The sequence below is a fragment of the Oreochromis aureus genome, linkage group 13 (genome assembly GCF_013358895.1).
Source record: "Oreochromis aureus strain Israel breed Guangdong linkage group 13, ZZ_aureus, whole genome shotgun sequence".
In the NCBI taxonomy this organism is placed as follows: domain Eukaryota; kingdom Metazoa; phylum Chordata; class Actinopteri; order Cichliformes; family Cichlidae; genus Oreochromis; species Oreochromis aureus.
The window spans coordinates 12,976,368-12,994,640 of NC_052954.1; the positions used below are offsets into that span (position 1 = coordinate 12,976,368).

At 40.6% G+C, this 18,273-nt stretch overlaps 2 protein-coding genes and 1 long non-coding RNA gene across 3 annotated transcripts; 1 reads left to right on the top strand and 2 right to left on the bottom strand.

Moving 5' to 3' along the window:
- Nucleotides 1–848: 848 nt before the first annotated feature.
- cfl1l (cofilin 1 (non-muscle), like) lies at nucleotides 849–3,353 on the bottom strand. Its single transcript, XM_031737522.2, has 4 exons — nucleotides 3,212–3,353; nucleotides 2,071–2,366; nucleotides 1,760–1,836; nucleotides 849–1,612 (listed from the first exon to the last, which is right to left on the bottom strand). The coding sequence occupies exons 1-4, from the start codon at nucleotides 3,212–3,214 to the stop codon at nucleotides 1,503–1,505; spliced, it is 486 nt and encodes a 161-aa protein (XP_031593382.1). The 5' UTR covers nucleotides 3,215–3,353; the 3' UTR covers nucleotides 849–1,502.
- Nucleotides 3,249–6,289, top strand: LOC120443362. Its single transcript, XR_005615383.1, has 2 exons — nucleotides 3,249–3,374; nucleotides 3,563–6,289. It is a non-coding gene; the product is annotated as an uncharacterized LOC120443362 (long non-coding RNA).
- Nucleotides 6,290–8,769: 2,480 nt separating this feature from the next.
- LOC116318507 (calpain-2 catalytic subunit-like) lies at nucleotides 8,770–17,179 on the bottom strand. The gene is made up of 21 exons (XM_031737520.2): nucleotides 16,791–17,179; nucleotides 16,589–16,658; nucleotides 16,297–16,415; nucleotides 15,275–15,408; nucleotides 15,007–15,175; nucleotides 14,821–14,904; nucleotides 14,633–14,718; nucleotides 14,211–14,285; nucleotides 13,605–13,765; nucleotides 13,341–13,510; nucleotides 13,234–13,245; nucleotides 12,867–13,078; nucleotides 12,682–12,718; nucleotides 12,421–12,486; nucleotides 12,288–12,345; nucleotides 12,142–12,206; nucleotides 11,961–12,029; nucleotides 11,790–11,868; nucleotides 9,341–9,457; nucleotides 9,185–9,243; nucleotides 8,770–9,099 (listed from the first exon to the last, which is right to left on the bottom strand). The coding sequence occupies exons 1-21, from the start codon at nucleotides 17,025–17,027 to the stop codon at nucleotides 9,076–9,078; spliced, it is 2,103 nt and encodes a 700-aa protein (XP_031593380.1). The 5' UTR covers nucleotides 17,028–17,179; the 3' UTR covers nucleotides 8,770–9,075.
- Between the last annotated feature and the right edge of the window lie 1,094 nt (nucleotides 17,180–18,273).

The following is an 18,273-nucleotide window of genomic DNA, read 5'->3' on the forward strand; positions in this document are numbered from 1 at the left end:
GCGTCATTAGTTCCCTGAAAGCAAAACAGCCATTCACGACCGAGCAGAGCGCCCCTCTTGTTCATCCAGTCTCGTATCAAACCCCGCCAAATTCTACTGCGATGTTTTTTTGAGCCCCAATACTGACTCAAAGATCCACCTGCCTGTGTTTCAGATGCACTGTGGTGCATGCTTTTTTGGTAAGTAGACAAGGAGGCCAGGCGGTGCTCCCACACGGCTTTCAAAATTGCTTCCTGTTTTCACAAATCAAGTGCAATATGAGCCGGAACTGGATTATATTTTGTAATCGAGATCCCAGAAAGTCTCATGACGATCAGAAACATATTCACAGATTGTTCCCGTGGGAAATCTCGACAATTTAAAGTCGAAGACAACTCATTTTTGAATTAGAAGGACGTGACATAATATGCAAGGAACAGTTCTTAGGGATGTGATGCCACAACTAGTAATCAGCAAATAATATCGCTCCGTCCTAAGGCAACCAAACTCAAGGATTAGCATGTTATAGCTTGTTATTTTTAACTTGATGAAATATTCAAGCAACCCGTTTCTGCTGCCTTCCACACATTGTGCTAAGCTAGAACTTATGTGCTACATTGAGTTCCTGTGTTTCCTTGTGGTAGAACCCTGGCTTCCTAGATGACACTGGATCGGTTTGCTATACATCCAGGCTCCAGCTCTCTCGATTATAAATTTCAATTACTCCCACCTCTTAAAAAAGCACACACTTTACTATATCCCCCTGTAATATTTATAAGTCAAATCTTGAACACTGAAATATGATAGTTGATACCAAATCATAATTGCACCGATAAATCAAAACAAAAGGCAAAGAAAAAGATCACACGAACATTGCATTGAGTTTATTTGACAACACATTGACAGTGCAGCAATTCCAGTGATTTTTGTTTTTCCCTGTACTATAACTCTAGGTGTCCAAAGAAACACCCCTAGGAATATTTGTGTCAAACTTAAAATCCCAGCCATTTTGGTGGGTTGTTAATATCATTTTACAGCATACGTTTGTTTTCTTGTTGTGGAGAAATATTAAAAAGGAAGACAAGTGGTGTATACTGAGATATGCAGGGATTCAAGTTTGTATTTACACGGGGAAAAAAAAAAAAAAAAAAAAAAAATTGGAGAAATTTCAAGGTACCAAGAGTCAAGTAACCAAAATAAAAAATATCCCCCCTATAAAACCAAAAATGAGTAAAATACCATCTGAACAAGGTTGATTTCACAGCCAGACTGTGTGCCCGGTTCGTTTTGAGTTTCCCTGTGTTAACACTATCAAAATCCCGTTCAGAGCCCAAGCCTCCCCCCCACTTTAAGCTTTGTCAACCCTCTCCCAACCCCACCCCAGCCCAGCCCACCCCCAAAAATCACCTTTGACGTACCATTTCAAATCTGTTTAATTGACCTCATTTTGAAACAAGGGAACAAAGCAAAAAATATATATTTTTCATTCATTTATTTATTCCTTATTGCTTAATTCAGTGATCTCACACAGCGTGGCCCTCAAGCTTGACTACACCTTTTCCCATTCTTTCTGCAAAACTTTCCCTGGTTCCATAATCTGAAAGGTCATTCATCTCCAGCATGTGTTTGACTCCTGTTAGAAAAGATAAATAAAATAAAGGGAGAGACCATTCAGCTTGTGTTAACAATATGATAGAATTCCAAAGTAAATGCAAGTAAATAAGAACGTGGCATTTTAAAACAGTTTTAAAAAAATTAAAACAAAAAAAACACAACACACCTGTTTGGATCTTCTTCAGGGAATCTTTGGAGCTAGCGTATTTCATTTTTTCTTTGATTGGTGCCGTATCAGGAGCCCTAATGAAGAGAAGCCATTATCCATGTGTCCAAAACTGAGACTGCTTAAACACTTTTCCTATTCGTGCAAACGCCTCCTTGGAACGACATTGACTCTCAAATGCATCAGAATCCAGACATTATGCTAAGTTCTTTCACTACTTCCTGCAGATCAGTTGGGTGCAGGCAAAACTCTTTTTTTTTTTTTAAAATGTAAAAGTGGAGGGAAGACTCAGCAGAAATTCGAGGACTTACCACATCACAGCGACCAGTTCTTCTTTTCTACTTGATTCCTTTGTTTCAAAGTGGCAGTCATACATCAAGTAGCGACAGACTTTAGAATCCAGGAGGCCGATGAAGAACTTGAAGACATCGTCCACGTCTGCCAGGTCTTTCTGACGGTAGATTTTATCGACGACGATGGCGCCCTCGCTGTCATCAATTCTGAATATCACCAATCTTACGCGTTCGTTCTGGTCAGCATCATTTTTCACTACCTTCATTTCATTGATGAGGTCCTTAACGGCGTCAGTGACTTTAACTCCAGATGCCTGGTAAGAAGACAAGGAAGATATTAGAAAGAGGAAAAAAAAAAAAAAAAAAAGGAGAAAAACCTCCCCCACACACCTGCTCCTACTACAGACATGTAGATTTGTGACACGCCTCTCATATAAACGATGGGATTTATAAAGTTAAGCACTGGGAAGAATTGTATTAAATACCAAGATGCAAAATGAGCACTTAAAAATAAATTGGGCCTTGGCTTGTATATCTGCAGATATTCTCAACCTTGACAGTTGGTTCCGAGAGAAAAAGCAGAAATGAAAGATGAAGAAACAGGAAGCTCTTCAAAAAAAAAAGTTCAGCTTTGGAGAGACGTGCTGTTCAGGCAAATAAATGTGCAAACATTAAAACAACTTTCTTTTAACAGCAATGTGCCAAAGGGTGTTGCTATCCTTTCCCTAGTTTTCAAGGCCTCGAATCTGTCACATTCCAGTCATTGTGGAACAAGTTAGCACAAGAAACACCGCCCCAAGGGATTCTCTCTCAACAAGTTTGAAGCACGAACGAAGCTTCCTCCATTTTGGAGGCAAAGCCACACCATGAATGAACAAACCCTCTGCACCAAGAGCAAGCCATCCTTTTTTTTTTTTTCCTCCCACTCCACAATAATCACATGTAAGCCTTACACCGTCGCTCTACTGACAACCAGTTTCACACAGTTTTCCCTTTTTTCCTCCTTTTTTCCCTCCAAATTTGGTTTTAAAAGGAGGCTTAAAGCTGTCATCACTTCTAAGGCTGCATTGTTCAGCAGAGCGCACAAATCACACAAGAGTGACAGCTCAAGCTAAAAAAAAAAAAAATCCTAGCATAATTCTTTGTGAGAGGTACTCACCATTTTGCTTCTGATGTGTGACGGAAACAGGCAGCAGAGAAAAATGGCAGCAGCAGTCAAAAAGCTGAAGGGTCATAAGGAAGGAGAGCAGGTTGACTCATAGAGGAGGAGCCGTGTTGAATTGAGCACACCTCCAGAAGGCGGCCCAGCCCTCCGTTCCCAGGTGCGACACAGTTTCATCTGCAACCTCAGCATTTGCATTTAATCACAATTACATTTGAAGCTTAAATCACAAAAAAGGTGTGCATGCGCTTAAGTGCCTCAGACAACGGGAGTGTTTTTTTGTTTTCTTTGTTACTTTTTTCTATGCACTTTAGTCTTGTTAAGCTTAATATCTTTTATCTTTCTCAGGTGAGGCTCCCAGGTGTTATAGACGGGAGTGGCAGATGACGTCCATATATGGAGAACAACCGCGTCTACACTTTTTAAGCCATCTGCAGCTCAGATGGATTTCTATGGCCTTATATGGTAATAGGTAGGATGAGCACAGAGATGTGTCAAAAGAACTTATTTAGCTACCTGTGGAAACCAGGCTGTTTCTGCACAGTGAGCTGTAAGATACACAAATGACTGTTTCAGGCCAAAACCACACTTGTACCTGCATGCGTATTTGCAACTCGTGAGGGCCGGTTTAGAAGAGCATGTTAGTGTAAAGGTTGAGTTGCCGGCTTCGTTTCTTAAAGGTTTTTTTTTTTGTGACTCGGTGATGACTCACTTTTGTTTTTATAGCTCAGAAAAGTTGCACCGCTGCTCTTAAAGTCATAGCACCACTAGCCCTGTGTTTCTCTCTGTCGCATTGACCTACATGTAAAAGAAGTGTAATCATATGCACATGACATACAAGTGTAAAAGGAAGGAGGGGCCTGACTGGCCCCTACTGTGCCTGCACCATGACTCTTTCAAAAAGTAACGTGCTAAAATGACAGTTCCACGGTACAGGGTGTACTTCACTGAGTTTCTCTCTCTACTTTTTTTTTTGCCCTACTGCCTTACATGCCCACTGCAATTCAGAGACAAATGTAATGTTCACATTTATTTAGTATTTGATGGTTGCTTTTTTTTAGATTAGGATAAGCAGTATTCTTGATCAAGATAGCACCATTGATTCCAGGAGGAAGTACAAGTGTACAAGCTCCTCTCCAGAGCGAGGTATTTAAGATTCATTTAGATTACAATGAATAAATTCACCCCAGTAGCGTTTAATCACAAATAACAGGACAAAATCCAAATGACATTCATGCAAATTTGAAAATGCTTCCAGTCCTGTCAGAATAACTGTACTGAAACAAGTTTTTGTTTTTGTGTACTACTCCTTTAAAATCATACACGTGCCAGAAGAAAACTGAGTCTCCAATCAATACATTCAGTAACTCATGTAGTAAGTCATACTTTTTCTGCCAGCACCTTATTGTATCGGTAGATACAACTTTTTCATTCTTTATCTTTTCTTTTCTAATCCTTTTAAGATAAAGGGCACGGTGCTTTTGTCAAGCCTGTCCTTTTAATGGCACCTCAGAGACTATTTTTAAATGCAGATACTCTGCTTCAGCAGCACAGTGGCCTCGCTTCCTCTCTGTGAATTCGTGGTTTACAGAGTCAAGAGTCCCGCCCCACATCCGGACTAACGTCTGTTCCAAAAAGCCAGGGTGTGCAATAAGTACAACGCCTAACATCAGAATTTGTGAGTCGAACAAGTCTTATATTTAGTCCACAGTTGGCAAGCTGTTTAGCAAAAGGTGTGATAGAACAGAAAACTCTTTCATCAGTGTTCCTGAGAGTTTTTTAAAAATTTTGTTGCATTTATTGTCACGTCTGGAACAAGGCCTGTCTGCCAGAGCTGAAGGCAGCCAGCAGCAGCCACTTTCAAAGTTTTAAAAGAGGAAATACAACCCTGAACCACACAGGGCAGGAAATGGCTGCTGCATAGCTCTCTGTGAGTTGAATTTTTCATGCTGCTGCAAGCATATTTGGAGTTTTGCCACAACCCACTCTGTTACGTCAGAACAGCCGATAACCAAATCTGTGAGAACTGTGACATCTGCTGGTAAATCATGGGTACTAACATGGTTGACACTGCTGGGCTTTTCTGTTGTATGTATGGCATTTGTCAGTATCCTCTTCTTCTTTCGGCTGTTCCCTTTAGGGGTCACCACGCTTGATCATCTGCCTGCTTCACTCTATCCTTAGCATCACATTTTATCACACCAACCTTCTGCATGTCCTCCTTCACTATATCTATGAATCTTCTCTGTGTTCTTCATCTTTTCCCTTCGGCCTGGCAGCTCCATCCTCAACCTCCAGGGTCCATATGTAGTCGGGTGGTTAAAATGTAATTTAATAATGGAGATAAATAGGTTTTCTCTTGGGATGTTAGAGTGCCCGTAAACATTTTCTCTCATCACGTTCTTTTGAATCTGTTTTTGGTTTTTTAAAATGGTTTTAATTTGGGGTTGTTAGGTACATTTACTTGATGTTACAAACCTCTGCCATGAGGTGGCAGAATTCCCAAGAACAGTAGTTTCTACTAGGGATGGGTTTCAATAATCGATTTTCCAATTCAAATCGATTTTACAACCACCAAACAACTAAAACAGCAAATCAGAGCAGGTAAACGGATTCCACACAAAGACGTGAACACAAAGCGCGGACCCAATGCATCAGAATCTGCGAGATGTCGACACGGGCAGAGTTCCTGGTAAATATGCTTGGAATGTGTTGAGACTTTGTTGTGTCAATACTTTAAAAAAAAGTTCTAAAGCAACATTTTAATGAGATGGTGTGTATGTTTGTAGTTGTTATTAGTGATCGGCACCTGCAGGTGCTAGAGACCGCCATGTCCTTACATGTGTAGCAAGACATAGTCTGCAATCTCCAGTGTGTCCAAGCGTGCTGCTAGTGAAACCCCTGCAAAATGCAAGTTTGCAATTTTGCAGTGATCGCGTGGTTTTGGTTTGGCATTAGTTTGTTTCTGTGTGTAGCCAGATGCATATTCTTTCATTGGATGTTTTGTGTTTTGTGTTTTTTGTTTTTTGTTTTCGTATCTCATCTGTATGCCATTAAATCGCTTCAAGGACTCCTGTTATTGTGTCCTGTGTGGCAACTAGTTTCCCAGGCTACACACGCAATACTCTCCATGGCACATGTCCAAAATATCTCAGCCTTTCTCTCCAAACCGCTCAACCGAAGCTGTCCTTGAGATATACTCAGTTCCAGTCTTGTCCATCCTGATCACTAGCTCTGCCACCTCTAGCTAGGCCTCTGGTCTTTTTGTCACTGCCACGGTCTCCAAACCATACTTGTAACCTAGAGATTTATTTTATGTGTACTGACCTCATAATTTGTAATTTTGCTCAAGTTTAATTCTAGCACCCATGGTTGTAACGGTGCTGAAAGTAAGCAAAAGTGTAACAGGTCCACTTTATATGAAAATCTATAAGTGTTATTATTTACAAATCATTGAAGAACATATGATATATACAGTGACTATACAGCTCTAAAGCTGCAGTTGCAGTTGTCTGGGACTAATATTATGAATGCATGTATGCAGGTCCACTGCACGGTGCAGTTTAGAATTACATTTACATTTTTACATTTGTTTACAGGAGAGTTTGTGTTTTCATCTGGGAATATTGTAACCCAGGTGGATTTGGTTTGATCTCTAAATAGTAATTCCACACTTGCATGGACAAAAACCATTGTTCTTCTGACCTTGGTTTAAGTTTCTAGTCTATTCAAGTGTGCTGTACTTTTGCCGTCGGGTGTGGTCAGCACTTTTCCAAGGTGAATCCAATTTCTTATTTCTGCAGATGAGAATGGTTTTACTTTGCGTAACGACTTTGTGAATGCTGAAAAGGAATTGGCATCAAAAACAAGCTGTCAAAGTAAACTTAAAACAATGTCATATAGACCTGAGACATAATTTCCAGAAGTATTTCGTTTTGTTGCAAAAGTAACAGTGAAAGAATTATTAATCTGAATCTGTCTAAATTAATTTGCCTAATTCTGATCAACAAAAAGCAAAAGTTATTTCTTTGGGGACTAATATGAATATTTCCTCCCAAAATGCAATAAATGCAGCTACAGCTAGCTTTCCTCCATGTTTCAGCTTTTAATGAGAGAGAAGCTACAGGTCGTCAAGAAACAAGCCCGCTATCTCATGGATTACTGACTACCTGACAGGCAGTGTGTGAGGCTGTTTGATTTGGTTATGTGCCTTCAAGAGCTCCACATGGTGGCTGCGCTGTCTCCATTCGTGTTTAGCTTGAAACCCTCAGACTGTTAGTAGAAATCCAGGTGGTGTCACCAGACTTGTGGATGTTTTTCAGATCATTGCCCTGCTGCATAACTCAACTGTGCTTGAGTTTCAGGGCACAAACCGATTGGCGGACATCCTCCTTCAGGAATTTCTGATAGATAGTTTCATCAAGTATGGCAAGTCTCCTAGCAGGAAAACAAATAAGCATATTCCTCGTAACATCACATTTATTTCATGCTAGTTTTTAAAGCACAAAAAGTGGAAAAAGAAACAACTGACTGTTTTTTTACCCGAATAAAGATTCTATGAGCGAATGCACTGTGCTTTGTTTGCAGATTTAAAATCTTCAGATTCTCACTCAAAGTTGCCATCAACTAATTGAGTTGCATGAAACACAAACAAACAAATGTGTAGATATATATGACTTTTCAGCACAAGCTTGAATTCTTCAGCTGAGGTGCTCTACAGCATTTACGCATGCATCCACTGTGGATCAAAAAACAAAAACAAAAAAACAGGCACAAGTTACTATCTATCCATCCATTCACTTCAGTTCAGTTGAGTTTAATTCAGTTTTATTTATATGGCATCAAATTACAACAATTGGTGGTATTTTATTTTGCAGTGTAGAGACTCATGATTATATCCGTAGCAGATGGGTTCTTACTTCTGAAAAATTCACCTCTATTTGACCTGTCCCATCCTTGTCCAAGGTTTTAAAGGAGTCTGTTGAAGTTAAGTGAACATTGAAATATTATGTCTCATGTCAGTGAGACTAAAATATGATCATGAGGACAGAAACTCCCTGAAGAGTGACTCCAAGCGAACCAGGTAGCACAGGAAGTTGTCAAAGTCAATGGTGCGATTTGTTTCAGTGTAGCGGCCGCAATTATGTAATGCAGAGGTTTGTTGATTGTGAAACCTGAGGAAAAAAACAAAGGCAAAACATACCTGACTGCTTCAGTCTTTACTCTCTCAGACCTTTCCAATCTCTGAAAGCCTCTTTAATGTTAGGGCAAGGGTAGAGAAACAAAAAGGGTGAAATCTTGCACTTCTCGCCGGCGTCCTCGACAGCATTTCGCATCTCAGAGGAGCTCATGCAGCCACTTTTGTCTGCATCTCTCTTGTTGTGAGAGAGTGTCATATGTGCAGTTCACCTGTCACCACACCCTTTATTTTGCATGCCAGAAAACTTGTTCCAGCTCAGCAGTTTCAGCCACAGATCACCTCTACTGAATTTTGCTGAGTAATTTAAACATTTAATTTGTAACAAAAAAGAGTGCAGATGCCATAGTTTCTTAGTTTGTTTTATTTTTTATTTTTAACACGTTTTTATAGCTTGACAGAAGTTGTAAGGAATTAAAAGCAAAACACCCACCAAGACTACCAAGTTTTTCCCTTCTGAACAGAAATATTTGCTGAAAAACCTGAAAAACCAACTAACATGGCATGTTATACATGTCAGTCATAGTATAGCCCAAAGGGACTTTAGCATTTGGAATATACTGTGTGAAAAGTAGATCAGAAATGAAGGAACTCTCTGTTAATCAGCTGATCCTTCTCTTTGTGCTCACATCTGAAAGGGGTCCTTGTTGTGTTGCTGTCAGGGCTAGTAGATTGCCAGGCACAGCCACTGCAATAAAAAACAACATTATGCAGCTAGCGGTCCGAATGAGAAGTGCTGAAAAACCAGCAGCCTTTCTTATATTGCTACACACCTGCTGCATGTTCAGCTCAATCTTGCCCGAGTCATCCCTTTCCAGGGTCTTAAACACTTCTGGTAAAGCAGCAAAGACAAAAAGACATTTCTTTGATGAATGACAGACAGTGATAAAATATGTAGAAGTGCTGTTGCTGTGTTTAGTGACACTTACTAAAGAGCATTTCCAGTTTAATGAGACAGCCTACAAAGCTGTCAAAGTGTATGGCATACTGAGCATCAGCGTAACGATTTACAACAGCTCTCAGCACTGCACTGTTGATCTGGAACCCTGGGAAACAAAAACATTTCCATCTTATCTACGGTGACCATATTTTGATTTCCAAAAAAGAGGACACTTGGTCCAGTCATGAAGAACTTTAATAATACTGTTTGCTTAAAGAAAATTTTAACATATTTAAACGATGCCTTCTGTGTGCAATTAATGAATGGTGAAATAAAAAATGTCATATAGGTGTTTACAAGTCAACAAGTTCAAAAAAATAACTTAAAAACCTCTGGAATTAAATAATGGTACAGAAATAAGGCCTCATCTGTATAAGAAAAATGACCAGTACTGGGTCGGTATGAGGGAAATTTCTTTTGCAGTTCGTCTGAAAAACTGCACTTGCGCATTGGCATCTTTTAAACTTTTAAACAGGCGCGCTCTGTCCCGTCTGTGAGGCAGAACAACCACTCACAAAGCAGCAGCTCGGGGATGACGTCACACATATGGGTCCTCTGTAGGCCCATAGAAAACATTTTCATCAATCTCAAAAATCCCCCCGGACGCCCCGGACAGAACGTGAAAAGTGGACATATCTAGGGAAAAGAGGACGGTTGGTTACCCTAATCTTATCTCCATATATTTGAGGAAGATCTGATGCTGGGGAAGTGCAGTGTTGAAAAGATTTCATATATACGTAAGCTCTACAATAACTTAGGAGTCGTGTTGCACAGCCTCACCCATGCATGTTTAGTTCCTGTGGAACAGTACACCTGAATAGTACATACAAGGCGGCAGTCCCCTAACTGGCTGATCTAGTTCAGTCACTTCTTTTCCATGTCACACAAATTAAAACACAGATGAACATGAATATGCACACACATGCTTTTGTCTGTTTGTGTAAGTCTCAGTAGTCAAATACGATATAATCCCAGAAAGATAAACTTTTGAAATGTGAATTTCTTGGTTTTTCACAAGCGTATTAGGCCTGGCAGTTTCTAATATGTATGTCATCCTATAGCCACAATGCCACAAGGACTAGTGACAGTGTAGTCACACCCTAAAGCAGGGGTAGGGAACGTTAGTCCTCGAGAGCTGGTGTCCTGCAGGTTTTAGATCTCACCCTGGGTCACCACACCCGAATCAAATGATTAGGTCATTACCAGGCCTCTGGAGAAATTCAAGACATGTTGAGGAGGTAATTTAGCCATTTAAATCAGCTGTGTTGGATCAAGGACACATCTAAAACCTGCAGGGACACCAGCTCTCGAGGCCTGGAGTTCCCTACCCCTGCCCTAAAGCATACTCTTTATGCTCTTTTTGACTGTTTAGACCATTAAATAAGACTTCAGTCCACAAACTTCTGTACAGTCAGACTTAACGCAGTCAAAAGGTGATGCACCTGTTGGCCGCTAAAATGAATATATGTTCTCAATGGTGTACAAAGGTGTCTAAACATGAAGTGCTGTGAAAAAATACTTGCTCCCTCCTTCATTTCTTAGGCTTTTTTTTTGCATATTTGTTACAGTTACATGTTTCAAATAATGTAGCAAATGTTTATGTTAGACAAAGATAACCTGAGGAATTACAAAATGCTGCTTTTAAATGATGATCTGTTGACATCCTCAGATCCTTCTACAGCTCTATGGCGGACCCCTGACCTACTGACTCACTGTGTGAGAGAAAGAGGCATTGCAGAGGGCAGTAAAGTCTGCCCAGAGGACTATTGGGTGCAGGACATCTACACCATCAGCTATTTCCTGTATCCAGCTGTATCCTACGCGACCCCACCCACCCTACATATGAACTGTTTACTCTCCAGCTCCAGACTGAGAAACAGCTTCAACCCAAATGCAGTCAGACTGCAAAACTGCTACACCTTAACGACATGCTTTATTTAATATAAGTTAACAAGTGTTAATTATTAATTATTAAACATCATGCCATGGTCAAAAGAAACTCAAGAACAGATGAGAAACAAAGTCATTGACGTCTATCAGTCTGGAAAGGGTGTCAAAGAAACTGCTAAGGCTTTGGGACTCCAGTGAACCACAGTGAGAGCCATTATTCACAAATGAAGAAGACTTGGAACACCAGTGACATTTCCCAGGAGTGGCCACGGACTCATCCAGGAGGTCACAAAAGCACCCAGAACAACAAAACTACAGGTGTGACTTGTCTCAGTTAAAGTCATCCTTCATGATCCAACAATAAGAAAGAGACTGTGCAAAAATAGCATCGATGAGAGAGTACCAAGGAGAAAACCATTGCTGACCAAAAAGAGCACAAAGGCTCGTTTCACTTTTGCCAAAAACATCTCGATGATCCCCAAGACTTTAGGAAAACATTCTGTGGACTGACGAGACAAAAGCGGGACCTTTTGGATGGTTAAAGTTACCTGCTTTACTGGCAGCATCTCTCATCTCATGGGAGCTCATGGTGCCAGATTTGTCTGTATCATGACTCTTGAAGATCTCCTGTATGATCCAAGAAGCCGTGCCTTGCGTTAACATATACACAGATGTGTTCAAGGATAGGCAGCATGGATTTGAAACTATTTCAATCTCACCAAGTATTTCTGGATTTTCTTCCAAAGCAACTGGAATTCCATCAGTCCCAACTTCCCACTTTCATCTTTCTGGAGAATGTCAAGGTTACTATGAAGCTCACCATCAGTTATTTATGTACTTTAACTATTATACGATTACTTAAACCTAAAAGGAATTGCAGTCGACTCATTAATAGGATACATCCAGCAGACTGACCATAAGGCGACCTGTCTCAACGCTGAATCCACCAGTTTTAATGTCAGACCCTGCAGGAAAATGACAACATATTTCTCACTCCAACTCTTAATGCATAAAAAAAGAGTGCTTTAAACTTTTGTTGTACTCACGCTGAGAAACGGCATTGTTTAAAATTTTGATCAGTTCAAAGGCGGACACCTCCGTGTTCTGTTTGAAAAGTGGCAGTCATTAACTTCAGAGCCAAATAACAGTAATAATAAGTTCTCATGTACCTCAACCTACATTGCCAGCCAGCTGCTTGAAGAGTTGCTTCAAATGAGGATCTACATCCTTTTCAGATACCTTGTCCTGTGAGAGAAAAACAGAGAAGATAAAAACAAAGAACTGATCAATGTGGAATTGAACATTTAAAACCATAAATGTTAAGCATTTAAGTTTCAGGATGGCATATATGCTTCAGTATCAGATGTAATGAAGAAAGAAAAGTCTTAAAAAAGCAGTTTTATTTTATGCACGAACAGCTGTCAGGTGTCACATTATTACCTCCTTTATCTTAGCGTCAATTTTCTGCTCCAGTCGTCTGAGGAAAGAGAAACACAGCTTTAGCACAGTCTTTCTGATTAAAAGGCTTACTTTTTTAGCTTTAGCTTTGCTTTTCAACTTCAATGGCAGTAGAAAGTAAAGTGCTGAAATCTGAGGAGATATTCTGCTTGTCACATTACAGATACCTGGTTGCAGCCTCTTTTTCTGTGAACACCCTGAGAATGAAGCTGCCGTTCTTGTGGGGCTGGAAGGTTGAGGGAATTATGGCATATTCTCCCGGTGGGAGATTGAAGCGGCCACACACTTCCCGTGTGTTGATGAAAGTGGGGCTCATGGCTACATGTTTCTGACGCAGCAGGACGTCAGGCCCGAGGCGGACATTTTTGCAACCTTTGTACTGAACAGATACAGAGTGTTGTTACTGCAAAACGTCAGGCTCCTCTCAATGCAATCAGTCGAGCTATGTTTGTGATTCCTGTGATTTCCACTTTCTTTTTCAAATTTCAGCTTAAAAGAGAAGGAAAGAGTTAAAGGAAAAGTAGACATACAAACCTCATCTGGAACCTGCAAGAAATGAAACAAATATATCTTAGAAAATTTGTCAGCTGTCAAAGAAAAGTATGTGATTTTATGAGCAATATGAAATGAAGCTAAGGTACCTTATAAATGGCAAAGCCGATTGTCTCGAGGTTGGGGTTAACCTTCATCAGCCGTCGTCCATCCTTTTGCATCAACCCCACCAGAAAGGTGCATCCGTGCTTCCCATCCAAAGGATTATCATCCACATCCTCCAGACGCAACAGGAACTGAGGATTGGATGGGAATGTGGCTGGACAGCAAGTCAAAATAATAATAATTGTTATAATCTGGACCATGAAAGGAGTCCTTATTCAGACACACAAGGTTTTTGATTTCATTATAACCTGAGTGATTCCGGCAGCCGCCAGCAGTGGAGCCGACCCTCCACATCCCTTCAAACTGGCAGTAGTTCCAGCGACCCACATCATCACTAGTGAGCGTATCTGGGGTCAAATTGCAGATCTCCAGCTTGGAGAAATTCCTGATGAAGTCTGAGTAGGACATCCTGAGGAGAACAATTTCTCATTAAGATATTAATATTTGGATCATTTTTTAAAGCATGTGTCTTAAAGGTACTTTTTGTCCAACCCTCTGCACGATTTAAGGAAACCACAAGGTGGCAGCATTTTACCGAAAAGTAGTTGACCAGCTTGAACAGGATTACAATTTTCTTTGCACTTTTAAAATATTTTTTCTTTCTATGTTGTTGTTCAAAGTGGTATTACATACAGTCCAGCCTTAACTCAACTTGAGCTGATGTCTTTTGCAACATAATACCTGGATGGTTTGTCATTCTTTTGATAGTTTTGGCTTGTTTTAGAAACTTTTACACTATTCTTCAATGAAGGCTTTTTTAAAGCAGTTTTGATCATAAAGAGCTTTTTGATATTATTCTATTATTATAAAATTGAATTTTTCAGTCAGTATAATGTAGAAGCATGTAGAATTACCAGAACTCTCCATCTTCAGCCACATTGTTTAACTTCAACTTCTCATCTTCAGTGACGTGGCTCCATTCACTGGATCTAATTTTGACATTAGGAAGAATCCTAGTATTAATAAATAGTAGCTAATGATCCATCCGTCCTTCCATCCATCCTTCCATCCATCCATCCATCCAACCAGCCATCCATCCATGCCACTTATCCAGCTCTAACTTATTCCTGGTGCACAGAGGTGTTCCCAGGCCAACAGATAGATATAATATCTCAAGATTGCCTTGTGCCTGCCAGAAACACCTCACCTAGGAAGCATCTAGGTGGGATCCAAATGTCCCGAACCACCGCCACTGACTTCCGTCAATGTGGAGAACCAGTGGCTATATTCTGAGCTCCTCGCCCTACCTTTATATGTACAAAATATAAATATTCACCCATCACTCCAAGGGCCTGTCCATTCCACCTCACCCCATGGGTTCCTGATGCGAACCAACTGCACTTGCTGCCCTTTAAAATGAACCTTGAAGAATAAAGCACATTTAATAGGAATCCAATGTAGTGCACGCTTTTTTTTTTCTTTTTTAATTTGAATACCAGTTCACAGTCTATATAATCCATGTACCTCCTCTGCACCGGTGACAGAGTATGCATGTCCTTTTACAAGCTTTAGAGATGTAACTGCCTCTGTCTCACAGGCACTGGTGATCTGAAAACAGCGACATTTAAATCCAGTGTGATAATGTCTATCAGACTGATGTCATGCTTATCTGCAAAATGTAATGCAAATCACGATGAAAATAAGACTTACATCAATAGAGCAACCCATCAGTGAACCCTGGCTCAGGGCCCTCTGAATAACGTGAAAGAGATTTGCTGGAGCCTCTTTTAAGTTGTATGTTTCTGCAATTCCCCCGGTGAAATCCTCAAAACCCTCAATAGTGTTTCCTCCTGTCAAAGCCTCATAGCTGCCATACACCCTGTCAGACACAAAGGAACATGGGTAGTGTAAATGTATATTTGTACACATACACTCCATTATAATAAAGCAAAAAAAATATACGAGGAGCTATCCATACTTAGCGTAGGCCTTCTCCAGCAGTGCACTCCAAAACTCTGAGCCCTCCGCTGAGTGAACAAACAGCAGCTTTCCATCTCTGGTGGGCAAACGATCATCAACCACCACATCCACCCACTCGCCAAACTGCCAGAACTGATAGAAAACATTGATAAGTATGAGTTCTCCTGCTTTGTTATTAATGAACAAGATTTTGAGATCAAGTTTGTTGAACTGTTAACTTAGCACTGTTACCCTAGCTTCTGGTCGGTTTCTTAGTGACAGGTTATACATAATCTGGTGAATGGACTGGTCCTTAAAGCACTTTCCTAGTCTATTTGCACACCCAAAGCACCCTAAACCTCTGAAAACATTAAATACACACTCATCTTGTAAAAGTACAAGGAGACTTTTTCCCTCGGGTGTGATTATTCTATCATCTAGCTAGGCCGATAATAAGTAACTTCTCTAAATGCTTTCTCATACATTTTACTGTATATGTGTGTGCGTGTGTGTGTGTGTGTGTGTGTGTGTGTGTGTGTGTGTGTGTGTGTGTGTGCGTGGGGTTGGCAAGCATATCACCTGGACATGCCCTCAGGGGTAGTCAACATTGTCAACATTGTGAGTAAGCGCTGGGGCTTATTAAAACTTATCCAAACACTAGTGCTGTGTGATATTGCAAAATGTGGTGTCGATCTGATAGCAAGTAAATACAGAGCCAGTATAGTTGATACTTTCAAATTAAAAAAGGGAACTGTAGTGCTGATCTGTGTGCCAAGAGTTATGAGATGAATCATCATCAGTTTCAATCCAGTTTGGACTGATCTTCCCTTCAGTAATTGGTAGAGGTGGGAATAAGCACTTTGGTCAAATGATATTTGAATGATACAAATATGAATCTGTTTGAACTACCACAAGGTACCGCAGAGTGTAATCTAATTAGTATTATATGTATGTCACTTCTTACCAAAAGTGTAATTTTATTTAGAATTTATTAACAAAACCAGATAAGAAAATTAGCAAGTGGAGCAAAAGTTTCCCGACCTGAAAGTGAAATATCCCAGCATAACCTTCAGTAAAGCTTTGGTCAGGAGGCACCACACGAGCCAGAATGTCCTGCTCCAAAGTCAGAGAAGCTATGGCAGCTAAGAGCCAGCAGTCACCTGCACGGTAAGGACAGATATATGACTACATGCTCTGAGATTGGGCAACATGTACTGGTCTCAACAGCATAGCAGCTTTGCAACCAACAAACAACCATTGCAGAATATGTGGGTGCTACTCACAAATTCCTAAAAAACACAGCTCACCTCATCATTGAGCTGTCATCACTTACCCAGAGTTCCCTGCCGAATGTCTGTCCTTGTAGCGCCGTCATCAATGAACTGTGGGTTGGAACAAAGCTCCTACAATCAAAGCAAAACATCCTTCAGTAATGGGAAGTACAGTATAATTAGATTAATGAATAAAATAATGAAAGTCTTGTAAATATGATATGTTTGTGTTAAAAATGATTGTTTGCTTTATTCGCCCCTTACCGTTGGCCTCTTCCAAACAATGCCCTTCGTCTTTGACGAGTATGGTCCCAGCTGGTTGTAGCCCAGTGATTTAGGCTCAGGAGGAAAGCGATCATCCTGAAACAGGCGGCCGGTCTCTAGACACTGCTGCCGCAGAGCCTCATAATCTTGCTGGTAGAACTTCACTGCCTGTGCATTGGTGCCAATGCCCAGTTCCCTGTCTTGCTGACGGGCCAGTCGACTTGCTGTAGATGTCATCTTCACAACTCTGTATGTAGAATCCGGTCGCAGTAAATGTCCTTCTTTGTCCTTTCTTTCAGGCTTCACTGAAGAACAAATCTTTCGCCAGGTGAACACAATCCGAAGTACCTTTGTGTCAGCCTTCTTTATAGCTCTCTCAGGTTCTTGGAACACGGGGTCAGGTGACAAATAGGGCGGGGCTGCTAGGACAGGTGAGGCAAACAGTAGCCAACAGCAGCTCTAAGCAAATCTGCACTAATATGGCAGTGACCACAACTGAAAGACAAATACGGACTACACCCAAGGGACATTCTCATCCTACATTTTAATGTTATCTGTATGTATGGTGGAGATAGGTATGCCTCCCACTTTAAATTTTGACTTTTACACATTCTGTAATAATCTATAGAAGTACCATAACCCCAAAAGATAGAGATGTTTTCTCTCCAAGCGTGATTACATGTGGTAACTATAGTTTAGAGTTGTGAAAGGGACTCTTAAAAACATATAGAATGAAGCAACCATCAAACTGAGCTTGAAAACAACTGGGATCTAAATAACACTGCAACACTAAGCCAGGTTGATGCACAGATCCAGTTGCGTGTGATCATATATTATTATTCATCATATCCTCCATGCTGAGCACAGCAAAGTTAAGCCTTAGTCAAACACTTCCTAAAGTCAGTTTGATCAGGAGTTACACTGACTGCAAGCTGTTGGCACGAGTTGTTTTTTTTTTTCTCTCTTTTAATAGAACACGATTCATGTGCAAAAGGCAGAAAGACACACACCTGAATACATAAGACTTCCACTTTTTTTCTTTTAAGAGCATCTTAAGCAGAATTTTAAGTCGCACCCAATAGATAAACGGTGTCTTCCCAGATAATAATTCTGGGTTTATCCACCACTGGAGCAAAAGCAGCTCATTGAACGTTGCATCATAAACCCCTAACTGCTGTGTTTACACTGTCTTGTTTATGAACATAACATGGAAAATGAGTGTCAAAAACAAGCATAGCCTTCAGACTTAATAATTCGTTATTATTTACCACAGGGTGGGACTGCACTGAGCTCCCTGTTGCAGCTACTGTGAACCAAAGGTTTTGCATGAGAGACAAAAGCAGGAAGAAGGCACAATACAGATGCCCTGGGGCGGACTCAAAAACAGGACATTAATCACATGGTGTCTGTTACCTTTGACAAACAGGGCACTGACTTCACCTGCTGTCTTTCTGTCAGCAAAATTTAATGTTGGTCTTACTGC

What these genes read in the sequence shown, in the direction of transcription:
- cfl1l (XM_031737522.2), bottom strand. An exon ending in GAACTGGTCGCTGTGATGTG is followed by an intron (nt 1,837 to 2,070) that starts GTAAGTCCTCGA and finishes TCTCTTCATTAG; the next exon opens with GGCTCCTGATACGGCACCAA. An exon ending in CCTGAAGAAGATCCAAACAG is followed by an intron (nt 1,613 to 1,759) that starts GTGTGTTGTGTT and finishes CTTTTCTAACAG; the next exon opens with GAGTCAAACACATGCTGGAG.
- LOC116318507 (XM_031737520.2), bottom strand. Translation starts at nt 17,027, where the DNA reads ATGACATCTACAGCAAGTCGACTGGCCCGTCAGCAAGACAGGGAACTG. An exon ending in GAAAAAGAGGCTGCAACCAG is followed by an intron (nt 12,719 to 12,866) that starts GTATCTGTAATG and finishes CTCTTTCCTCAG; the next exon opens with ACGACTGGAGCAGAAAATTG. An exon ending in TAAACTGGAAATGCTCTTTA is followed by an intron (nt 9,244 to 9,340) that starts GTAAGTGTCACT and finishes CTGCTTTACCAG; the next exon opens with AAGTGTTTAAGACCCTGGAA.